Source organism: Leptodactylus fuscus, chromosome 6 (assembly GCF_031893055.1).
Source record: "Leptodactylus fuscus isolate aLepFus1 chromosome 6, aLepFus1.hap2, whole genome shotgun sequence".
Taxonomy (NCBI): domain Eukaryota; kingdom Metazoa; phylum Chordata; class Amphibia; order Anura; family Leptodactylidae; genus Leptodactylus; species Leptodactylus fuscus.
The window spans coordinates 11979672-11991831 of record NC_134270.1 but is presented as its reverse complement, the minus strand read 5'-3'; the positions used below and the strand labels follow the sequence as shown (position 1 = coordinate 11991831).

Genomic DNA, 12160 nt, shown 5'->3' with positions numbered 1-12160 from the left:
TGTACCCAGATTTCTTATGTATATTTTTTCCCCTCCCCAGGCTACTCATAGATGTCGGCTCACGTTCCTTTCAGCACTTTGCTCTTTGCGACCCTGGCATGTGGCCCTGAAGCAGATTGGGGGAAGGTTTGGATCCAGTGTCCTCTCATATTTTCTCTTCCTGAAAACTCTTCTGGGGTTTAACATCTTCATGAGCCTTTTGTGCCTCTTGTTCATCGTAACGCCCCAGGCTGTACATCCACATGGGTCACTGAACCCACGAACCTTTACCAGTCTGGAGCTTCTCACAGGAGCGGTAAGTGTTTAGGGAAACCAGATGTAATTTGCACCTACTTATTTAAAGGGATCCTATCATTGGACACCCTTTTTTTCTGACTAACATGTAGGCTATTCTTCTCCTACCTTTAGATGTCTTCTCCCCGCCGCCGTTCAGTAGATATTCAGTTTTCCGTCTTTATGCAAATGAGTTCTCTCGCAGCACTGGGGGCGGTCCTCAGCGCTCAAACAGCACTCAGGGCGTCCCCAATGCTGCGAGAGAACTCTCCAGCGCTGCCTCCATCTTCTTCAGGAACCGTCGTCTTCCAGCCTGGCTTTCAATCCTCTACGCATGCACAATCGGCTCTGCCAGCGGGCCTTGGGCAGCACCTGCATGCAGCCTATTTTTTTTTGTGGCCGCTTATGCAAGCTTTTGTAGCAAGCGGCCGTGCGTAGGTACAGTTGTCTCTGCCTGAGGCCCGCTGGTAGAGCCGATTGCGCATGCGCAGAAGCGTTGAGAGACAATCGGAAGTAAAGATCTGTGAAAAACTGGACAGTGTTTGAACCAGAGCTGCAGGTTATCAATGAGGATCGTTTTTTTTTATTTAGGACCCCCTATTTAGTTTTTAGGGTTTTTTTTAATATATTTTTTATTCCTTTTTTATTTCCTTTTTTTTTGGGGGGGGGATATTTTGTTTCTTTACCTATTTTATATAAATTTTTCTTATCCCCTCAAACCTTTCTTCTTGTTTTTAGGGTTATTTTACGGATACAGTCATGTACTATGGTTATTACAGTAACAAATCCCTGAATGATGGCTGTTCCCCAAAGTCCGAAAATCCCGAGTGTCCAGGTGACAAGGGTTGGCTGACGTATCACATGCCCCTGGCTTATCTTTTCACGATAGGATTTGTTTTCCTGAGTACATGTATTATACTGGTGTATAGGTAAGAAAATCTCGCATTTTTCAGTTGAAATTTTTTACAATTTTTTCTGTGATTAATTCTATTTTTGTTTTTTTCCCACCCAGGATGTCTTGTTCATTCGGTGAAAGTTTCAGAGTGGGGTTTTTCTCTGGAGCTTTGGCTCTAAAAGTTTTCGGCTCCTGGGACTTCAAAGTCAACAGAAACCTCAGTGTGGAGAGGCAGAGGGAGAATATTCTCATGCAGTTGAAGGTAAAGGCAACCCAAAATCATAAGGGCATGTGGTGGTCAAAAAGGGCCTCCCGCTCTTCGGTCAACATAGAGACAGTCATTGTTTGGGTGACTGCTATTGTTTGGGCATCTTGGCTCTGGAGGATTTGGCCAATTTTTTCCTACAGTGGTCAATTTAGGGGAAATTTATAGCCCTACGCAGGGTCACAGGGCAATAGAGAGGCCAGTCATGGGACAGTCTGCTGACTGAGGGGTTGTCCTCATGGGTAACGTGTAAGTTTAGGATGGATAAGCCAAAATGTGACTTCATGACCGGCCCATTTTCCCTGGTTCATGACTGAATTTTTTTTATTTTTTTAAATTCTGTATTAAAGACAAACTTTTTGTATTCATATGGGTTATTCAAATAATTTTTGTGTATTTTTGGTGGCTTTATTTTTGAAAAAAATTCCCTTTTTTAATTTTTTTTTAATGGCCGAATAACTGTAGAAGAAAAAAGGAGGAGACTATTTTTGAATATTTTTTTTTCGTTTTTTTTAATAGCACGAAGATCTACTAAAAATTTTTACATTGTTTTTACCTTTCCATTATGGAGATTTTTATTTAGCCAACAAATAGTTTTGTGTTTGCTGGTGAGAAGCTCTTTTTTTAGGCGTTGGTAGTGCCAATTTTTTTAAAAATTGTGTTTTTTGTTTGTTTGTTTTTTATTTTTTTTAAACATTGCCCCTTTTTTTCAGATTTCTCCTTTATCTGTGGCTGGTACATTATTCCTAGTTACAGGAGGAATATACCGTATATACTCGAGTATAAGCCGACCCGAATATAAGCCGAGGCCCCTAATTTTACCACAAAAAACTGGGAAAACTTATTGACTCGAGTATAAGCCGAGGGGGGGGGAAATGCAGCAGCTACTGGAAAATTTCAAAAATTAAAATGGTCGGAGTTTTTGGGTGCAGTAGAAGCTGGGAAAGGGGAGGGGGTGTTTTGGTTATCTGTCTGCCCCTTCCCTGAGCTTGAGGACTGAGGTTTTTGTTTGGTTTTTTGCTGACTCGAGTATAAGCCGAGGGGGCTTTTTCAGCACAAAAACTGTGCTGAAAAATTTGGCTTATACTCGAGTATATATGGTAGCCTGATGTTCACTGCTGGGACCTAGCTGTTCATTCAGTTTCCAGCAGATCATATGGGCATTGGGCCGAGAGAAGGCCACATCATGGCGGCTTCCTGAGCCGTACAAGTAGTGCACATTGTACACGGTGTATACAGCATTGGGAAAGCAGGAGTGGTAATAAACCGTCCCTGCCTTCTCTATGGGATGCCCAACTGCTGCAACGATTCTGTTTATACTAGTACATTGTCTTAGTCTTCTGACCCAAACTAGGATCGGGGAAGCCATGCAGTAGCCGATTTAAAATATGCCGTTTTTTGGATGGCGGACACCCAATTTGCATGCCCAATGTGTATACCCAACCTAATACTGGGAATTGATAGAGAATGAGCATTCCTATGATGATCAGCACATTTAAGAGGCCTGTGAAGCTTCAGCCCACCATCTTAATACCGCCCTGGGCCCATGATAGTATTAATCCGCCCCTGAAGCCATGTCTGTCGGTAGTTCACAAGCCAAGATCGGCAACCGCAACAGGGAGGAGTAGGAGTCCAACTGGGCAAGTGAGACACATTTCATATACCGGTAGATTTGGGGCGTTTCTGCCTCTCCTTAGGAAGATCAGTCAGTATGTATAAGACATTATTGATGATGGATATATATATACATATATATATCATCTGTCATACTCTTCTGTCTATTTCAGGAGTTACTGAGTGAGCATAGCCTGAGTCCGCACAGTCATGACGTCGGGAAGAAGCTACAACATGCGTTTGTTCTGCTCTTCTCATGGATCTTGTGTGCGGGGAGCTGGATAGGAGCAGCATTGGGCGTGCACATCATTTCCGAACGACTACACAAAGTGAGTGCGGCATCCTAGTATCTGTGTTATATCAGTCCTGCACAGTTTTTTTGGAGCTGCACACTACTTGTTAAATCGGCTCATAGACTGTTAATTAATCAATGGTGGGTGGAGAGTGACTGTTATGATGTCTCCCATACACAACACATGGAGTTTCTGCTCCCTAACTCTCTTACCCAGAAACATCACTGTATAGAACATTGTAGAGCAGTAATGACTGGTATTGGGTGAGATAGAAAACTTACTATTAGCTGCAGCAGCCTCTGTTTGCCTGTGTTTTTGATCTCTATTCTTCTCCCTAACTTTCTCATAACGATAGAGCAGGGGTAGCGAACCTTGGCTATCCAGCTGCTGTGAAACTACGACTCCAAACATGCTCCATTCACTACCATGGGGGTTCCAAGAACAGCAGAGCAAGCATGCATGCTGGGAGTTGTAGTTTTGCAACATCTGGAGAGCCGAAGGTTCCCTACCCCTGCTATAGAGCAGTAATAAGCAGTATTGATGCATATAAAGTACTTGGGTGAGATAGAAAACTTACTATTAGCTGCAGCAGCCTCTGTGTCTCTAATCTCTATTCTGCTCCCTAACTTTCTCATAACTATAAAGCATTATAGAGCAGTACTAAGCAGTTGTGATACATATAAAGTACTTGGGTGAGATAGAAAACTTACTATTAGCTGCAGCATCCTCTGTTTGCCTGTGTTTCTGATCTCTATTCCTCTCCCTAACTGTCTCATAACTACAGAGCATTATAGAGCAGTACTAAGCAGTATTTATGGAAATAAAGTACTTGGGTGAGATAGAAAACTTACTATTAGCTGCAGCCCCTATTTGCCTATGTCTCTGTTCTCTCTTACATTCAACCTTGTTTCCCTCAGCTTCTATGAACACATGTAATTTGATACTTCAGTGAACTGCCAGTCCATCTTGGGAGATCAAGGCAGATTCAGCAGAAATTTCAGAATTTAAAGAGGTTTTCCCACATCTATGAGACATTTATGGCATATCCTGAGTCTTTTATGGGAAAACTTTAACAGTGAAAGGGAAAGGAGGAAAAGAGCCTGATAAGTGGAGAAAAAAGCATTTTTCTCTCATAACTTAGCTTATATTTTACATTGCAGGATCATCGAGAACGACTAAGTACAGGGGGCGAGTCAGAAGTCGAGGCGATGCTGTTGCCGCTGCCGTTGGCCGTATCTCTATGTAACCTGCTGCTACCGTACATGTATCATGCGCTGGGGCTTTGGGAGAAGCTGGACTCCCCCATACTAGAAGTCTACATCGCTATCTGCAGGTTACAGACGGTCCTGTATATAGAACCACTTTATCGCTCTTGCTCGTTCCCAGTCTAATCCTCTTCCTCTCCATTCTCCGTAGAAATCTCCTCCTGAAGGTCGTCGTCCTCGGGGTCCTGTGTTATCACTGGTTAATGCGAAAAGCAAAATACATGGAGTATAAGGTACACTCAGAAATGGCGCCCACCTTGCTAAGAGACATTGGCGTCAAGAGTTAGCGGTCACCTCATCCACTTACATACTGTTGCATCCCATTTTTGGATTTTTTTGTTTTTTTTATTCCTTCTGGAAGCCATATTTTTTTTTTTTTTTTTTTTTTCAATTCACAGAGCTGTATGAGGGCTTATTTTTTGCGGGACAAATTGTACTTCCTAATGCTACGATTCGAGTCGAGCGAATAGTATTCGAAACTATAGTTTAGCTCCATAGGAATGAATGGAAGCAGCCGGCGCTTAACCCCTCGCTGTTCAGCCGCTTCCATTCATTCCTATGGGAGCGAAGTATTGGAAACTATACTTTCGAATACTATTCGCTCATCTCTAATTGTAGCGTTAGGAAGTACAATGTGTCCCGCAAAAAATAAGCCCTCAATACTATTCGAATCAACTCTAGCTACGATTTAATATTCCATCTGATGAATTGGGAAGCTAGAAAAAATGTCGTAAAAGAGGGAATTTAGATAAAAAAAAATTAATTTGCGCCATGTTCTTACGGGTTTTGTTTTTACAGCGTTCGCTATGCAGCCAAAATGACATGTTTTATAAAGTCTTTGATATGTTTTAACACTTTCAAAAAATTCCTAATCATTAAAAAAATTAAAATTTCTTGGAGTTGCCATGTTCTGACACCCGTAAGCTTTATTTGTTTTTTTATTTTGCATACATAGCTGCATAAAGGATTTTTTTTTTGTAGATTGTGAGCCCATACAGGGGCTTTCTTTTTCTTATCAATATGTCTTTGTAGAATGGGCGGAAATCCACGCAAACACGGGGAGAACATACAAACTCCTTGCAGATGTTGTCTTTGGCGGGATTCGAACCCAGGACTCCAGTGCTGCAAGGCTGCACTGCTAACCACTGAACCACCATGTTGCCCTGAAGGGATTTTTTTTTTTTTGTGGGTCCAAATGGACTTTTTATTTAGATTATTTTGGGGAATGTCTGATGTTTTGATTGTTTTTTATTAAAAAATTTCTCAACTGTTGGGAGAAAAATGATAGCTTTTTAATTTTTAATATATATATATATTTTATTTTAAATTCCCCATGGAATTTTTATTACTTACAGATATGTACAATATACTGCAGCGCTAATGCATTGCAGTGTACTGTAAAATCCATTGAGTTCTATTACAGATGGCTACGGTATAAAAATGATCATTTTGGGTATTATTTTAGGTATTAACCCTCTGCTGTCACTAATACTCCTTTTTTTACGTCAGGGGAGGGTTTTTAAAAATGGTACCCTCTCTGCATCTGAGTAGACACCCTAGCCGCCAGGTCTCTGCTGTTGTATACAGGGACCTGGTGTAACCTTTTTGATGCCACGGTCATATTTGACTGCAGCATCTGAAAGGTAGTTCTACCTTCAGTTTCATTTTGCAGGACTGAATGGTTCCCGCATGGCAAGGTTACTAGAGCCATTCAGTTGCCAGTTCAATGAAGGCTCCCAGAACGACCAGTGCTGTGCTGCTTTTGAGCTCTGCCTATGTCGGAGCTCAATAGTAACATAGCCAATCTCCTATAGAGTGAAATATTATAACATTAGCAATCTAATGATGATGGCTAACAAAATATATTGTGTGCAGTCTTGTGACATAGCAGAGCTGGAGCGGGTTTAAAGGCTGTAGCATTCTGATACCTTCCATATTTTTGCTCCCCTGATTTAGTGCTGGGAGACATTTGTTGGACAGGAGCTCTTTCGCTTTGTGATCATGGACCTGATCTTCAATATGCTGGACACATTGTTTGCAGAGCTGCTTTGGAGGTAAATATATCTGTCGGTTAAAGGGAATGTATCATCTTTTATTTTTATTATTTTCTGTACATGATGATGGTGGCGGCCATCTTGTCTGTTAACAGCATTCTGAGATACGCTTTACAGCAGCCACATGGACCATAGAAATTGATAGCCCAGAGGGGGCTTTTTTGAGAAAATTGATAAAGACTGTTATATTCAATGCCAGTCTTCATATCCCTTGCTCCAGTGGAGGGTGCAACTCATTTATGATGAGGTACAAGCCTCTATATAACCCAGGCGCACCCTCTGCTGGGACTGTATATGCCTGCACATTGAAATTTCAGGGATCAATTACACCAGTTAAACTGTGTAAGTGATAATAAATCTAACACACTGCCCATATTCCTGTCCATAAAAGTAGTGCAAACCAGAAAAGAGTTGCAAAATCCATCTTGTGCAAAAAAAAAAAATTTTTTTTTTTTTTTTGTACACTAGCATAAAAAATATATCCCATTCACTTCTATAGGAGAGTGTTGTGGGCATGCTCTGTGACTGTGCAAAAGTCACTATACAGTGAGAGGGAGGAGGGGAGCTTTAATGTCACCTATTGTACAGGGTGGATCCTGTGTTATCTATATGGAGGTGTTATCTGTGATTGTAATCCTGCCTGTGATAAGAGAGTGACTGTTGAGAAGTGATCTCTACAGAACAGGAGGTGTCAGACTATTGTAAGGCTCGGTGACTTGGGTGAAATCTGCAGGATTTATTTAAAGGGAGTCTACCATTAAAACATTTTTTTTATGTGGATAAGACGTCGGAGTAGTCTTTAGAAAGGCTATTCATCTCTTATCTTTAGACGTGGTCTCTGCCGTGCCGTTCCTTAGAAATACCAGTTTTTACTGGTATGCAAATGAGTTCTCTCACAGCGATGGTGGCGTCCCCACCGCTGCCAGAGAAGTGTCTCCAAGCACCACCTCCTTCTTCGTCCGCCGCGTCATCTTCAATGTCTTCCGGCACAGGCTCGTAACTTCTAGCAGAGCAGACTGCGCAAGCGCACAGGTCACGGGAAAATGGCTGCTTGCACAGTATTGTTAGCGGCCATTTTCTCGTGGCCTGTGCGCCTGCGCAGTCTGCTGTGCTCTGCTAGGTTACGAGCCTGCGCCGGAAGAAGACATTGAACACGACGCGGCGCACGAAGAAGGAGGCGGCGCTGGAGACAATTCTCTGGCAGCGGTGGGAACGCCCCCATCACTGCGAGAGAACTCATTTGCATACCGGTAAAAACCGGTATTTCTGAGGAACGGTGCGTCGGAGACCACGTCTAAAGGTAAGAGACGAATAGCCTTTCTAAAGGCTATTCCAATGTCTTATCCACACAAAAAAAGTTTTAATGGTAGAATCCCTTTAAGAATAACATAAAAACACAAAAAAAAAAAAAAGATTTTTGGTTATTGTCTTGTTGGAAAGCAGTGATACCAGTACAGTAGTGTGAACAGGGTTAAATTGTGATGCATTTGTGTACAATATCCTAAACATTTTATTATACAGCAGACTACATACCATACATACGACTGAGAACCCGGGACCATTTGAGGCCTTGCTCCCTCCTCCATACTGTTCGCTCACATATCACATCTCATCCTTTGTGACAGGTTAATCCTGCAAAAGAAGCAAAAACAAAAGTGTCGGACAGAGTTTGACATTGCTCGGAACGTACTGGAGCTCATCTACGGACAGACGCTGGCATGGTGAGATTATCTGTCTGTAGGTCACGTACAGGGTCCTGGCAATGAAGGCGTTAATGCGGCAGTTCTTGCAGTATATAGTATAAAGCCAAGGTTACTAGTATAAGCCACATCCTAGTAATGTATCACCACTTTTAGCTACAAACATGAATTTGTATGCATTTTCGACAAAATGTTATACAGTCAGCTTGATGACAGATGGCTTGCGGCGTCCACGACTGTGATCCTATCATTAAAACTTAATTTTTTTTCTGCCTACCACGTAGGAATAGCCTTAAGAAAGGCTATTCGTCTCCTACCTTTAGATGTCTTCACCGCGCCGCTGTTCAGTATATAATCCAGTTTCTGTCGGTGTGCAAAAGAGTTCTCTCGCAGCAATGGGGCCGTCCCCAGCACTCAAACAGCACTGGGGGCGTCTCCAATGCTGCCAGAGAACTCTCCAGAACTCTCTCTAGGCCTCGGGCAGCCGACTGCGCGTGCCTGCCGGCCACAAGAAAATGGCTGCTTACAATACTGCCAGTCGGCTTTGCCCTAGGCCCGAGGCCTACAAGTTGGAAGCCAATCCCCAGAAGAAGACGTGAAGAAGACCCGTTCCTGAAGAAGATGGAGGCGGCACTGGAGAGTCCTCTGGCAGCATTGGGGATGCCCCCAGTGCTGTTTGAGAGCTGTGGACCGCCCCCAGTGCTGCGAAAGAACTCTTTTACATACCGATGAAAACCGGGATTTATACCAAACGGCGGCGCGGAGAAGACATCTAAAGGTAGGGGAAGAATAGACTTTCTTAAGGCTATTCCTACATGGTAGTGAGAAAAAATTAAGTTTTAATGATGGGATCCCTTTAAAGAGGAGCTTTCACCAACTCTTTGGTCCCTTCAGTAGGTGCTGCTTCATTGATTCCGGCACAGTTGGAACGTTTTCTCTACCCCCTACCTGAGCAATCATTTCTGTTATTTTCAGCACCCAATATACTAGTTAGATTCTCTACTATTAAGTGGTGGTCCCTGTCTGTTTGCTTAAGCCCAGGACCGCCCACCTGACAGAAGAAAGCCTAATTGGCACAATGGGTGATGAAATTAATAGTACCAATTGCTCAGGAATGCTGAGATTTGGGAAAAAAAAATTTTTCAATTGCACTGGAATCTGTAGTCCGTCTTAAAGAGGAACTTTCGCCATATTTATCAACTCGAGCTCTTTTCAGTAAATTAATTGTTGTCCTCCACTGGTACAGATGGAATTTTTTCTCTAGCCCCCACTTTTCCTGAGCAATTGGTTCATTTAGTTGTGGTTCACCTGATATGCTAACTAGACTCCCAAACGTCCAGTAGGGGGGTGTCAGGCAGGAAAGGGGACGTGACTTGGAGCTATGATCAGAGGTAGACATTGTCAGAGCTCTGAGTGACAGCCCCTTGGCCTGCTCCTGCCTGACACCACCCACTGGACATTAGGGAGTCTAGTTAGTATGTCGGACACCAAAACTAACTACACTGCTTGCTCAGGAACAGAGGAGGGTTAAGAACAAATCCAAAGCATTGTTAAAGAGGCTGCCCAAGAATTGCGCAAACCCCTGTGGAGGAAAAAAAAAATATACTCTCCTGTCCCTGGCGCTCCATTGTCCATTTCGTTGTGCAGTTACTTCTGGTGACGAGGGTGCCGCACTAGACTGGTGGTGGACAACAGAGCACCAGAGACAGGGGGAAGTATGGCTTCTTTTTTATGTTCTCTCCCCGGCCTCCATAGGGGTTTGTCCAATTACTGAACAACCCCTTTAAGTAAAGTCAATGTGTAACCCAGTGTAACAGTAAGTGACCTACTGACGCTATTCTAATCCATGTATCTCTCATTTCCATGTCTTATCTTGCGGACAGGCTGGGTGTCCTGTTTTGTCCCATTATACCCGTTGTGCAGACTCTGAAATTGCTTTTGCTGTTCTACGTAAAAAAGGTAAGGTGTATTTTCAGATACGTAATGCATAGCGCAACGTTCACACTTCAGTATTTATAGGGTCCTAGCGTATGTTAGGGGATGTGCACCGATACGGCAGCCATTGACTACCCTGCTCTACAACTCTCCTTTTAGTTTGGGTCCTCAAGAACTATAACTTTTTTTTTCCATCCATGTTACTGTTTGAGGGCTTGTTTTTTTGTTTTTTTTTTCCCATCCAAGGGCTTGTTTTTTGCGGGACCTGTCATAGTGTTGAATGGCACCATTTTGGGGTAGATATATCGCAATGAGTAACTTTTATTAACTTTTCAATGTGAAGGAATAGAAAAGCAGCAAATTTTCTATTGCTTTTTTGCTATAAATTTCTATATTTTTTTTAAAGTTTTACTACTTTTGAAAAGTAGAAATCTTTATTCTAATAATTTTTTGCCCATGGCCACTTTGTAAGACCGATAACGTAATAATTTTTTTTTTTGTGACAATGGAATTGTGTGCGGGCTCATTTTTTGCAGGATATGCTGATGTTTTTAGCAATGCCATTTTAAAGGGATTCTACCATTAAAAACTTTTTTTTCCTCCCTAACACGTTGGCATAGCCTTAAGAACGGCTATTCGTCTCCTACCTTTAGATGTCTTCTCCGCTCCACCGTTCGATTAAAATCCCATTTTCCGCCGGTATGCAAATGAGTTCTCTTGCAGCACTGGGGGGCGTCCCCAATGCTGCCAGAGAACTCTCCAGTGCCGCCTCCATCTTCTTCTGGAATGGGGTCTTCACCGCGTCTTCTTCAATCTTCTAGGCCTACGGCAAAGCTAACTGCGCATGCCCGCCGGCCACAAGAAAATGGCCGCTTACAATACTGTGTAAGCGGCCATTTTTCTTGTTTACTATACATTGCCGGATTGAGAATTAATGTGCTATAATTTGTCAACGTTTTTATGTAAAACTTTTATCCAATTTTTTTTAATACTACTTTTTTAATCCACCTTGGGGACTTGAACTTGACCTTACAAACTACATTGCCCTAACTGTGAACTGCAGGACTTTTAGGATTTTTTTAAAATCTAGTTAATGTGGGAATTTTTTTTAAAACCTCACAAATATTCTTTAAAGGGATCCTACCAGCAAAATCGAATTTTTTGTCCTTAACACGTAGGAATAGCCTTAAGAAAGGCTATTCTTCCCCTACCTTTAGATGTCTTCTCTGCGCCGCCGTTCCGTTGAAATCCCGGTTTTCGCCGGTATGCAAATGAGTTTGGGCATGCTCAGTTGGCTTTGCCTGAGGCCTAGAAGTTTGTAGCCAACCCCCGGAAGAAGACCCATTTCTGAACAAGATGGAGGTGGCGCTGGAGAGTTCTCTCGCAGCATTGGGGACGCCCCCTGTGCAATTTAAGCGCTGGGGCCCGCTCCCAGTGCTGCGAGAGAACTCATTTGCATACCCGCGAAAACCGGGATTTCTACGGAACGGCGGCGCGGAGAAGACATCTAAAGGTAGGAGAAGAATAGCCTTTCTTAAGGCTATTCCTACGTGTTAGGGACAAAAAATAAAAAAAATATGTTTAACATAAAATTTGATTTACAAAATAAAAAATAAAAATATATATTTTATTCCTGGAGATTTTATAACCAAACCAAAGTTGTTTGACATATTCTCTTTTTCTTTTTCCAGGCCAGTTTGATGAGGAACTGTCGCAGCCCACGCAAACCCTGGCGAGCTTCACATATGAGCACAGCATTCCTCACGCTCCTGTGCTTTCCCTCCTTCTTAGGGGCTTCAGTCTTCCTTTCCTACACAGTGTGGTCGTAAGTAGATGTGAAGGGTTAATAGAACGATTTTTGTGTGC

At 42.6% G+C, this 12160-nt stretch overlaps 1 protein-coding gene across 1 annotated transcript in view; it reads left to right on the top strand.

Annotated features, from left to right (window-relative positions):
* Positions 1–12160, top strand: part of TMC6 (transmembrane channel like 6) — a 38274-nt gene that overhangs the window by 20642 nt on the left and 5472 nt on the right. The window contains exons 8-17 of the mRNA XM_075278192.1: positions 41–295; positions 1012–1202; positions 1286–1430; positions 3221–3376; positions 4501–4673; positions 4757–4838; positions 6562–6659; positions 8285–8380; positions 10243–10318; positions 11986–12119. Coding sequence (XP_075134293.1) covers positions 41–295; positions 1012–1202; positions 1286–1430; positions 3221–3376; positions 4501–4673; positions 4757–4838; positions 6562–6659; positions 8285–8380; positions 10243–10318; positions 11986–12119 — 1406 coding nt within the window. The remainder of the gene's footprint in view (positions 1–40; positions 296–1011; positions 1203–1285; positions 1431–3220; positions 3377–4500; positions 4674–4756; positions 4839–6561; positions 6660–8284; positions 8381–10242; positions 10319–11985; positions 12120–12160) is intronic.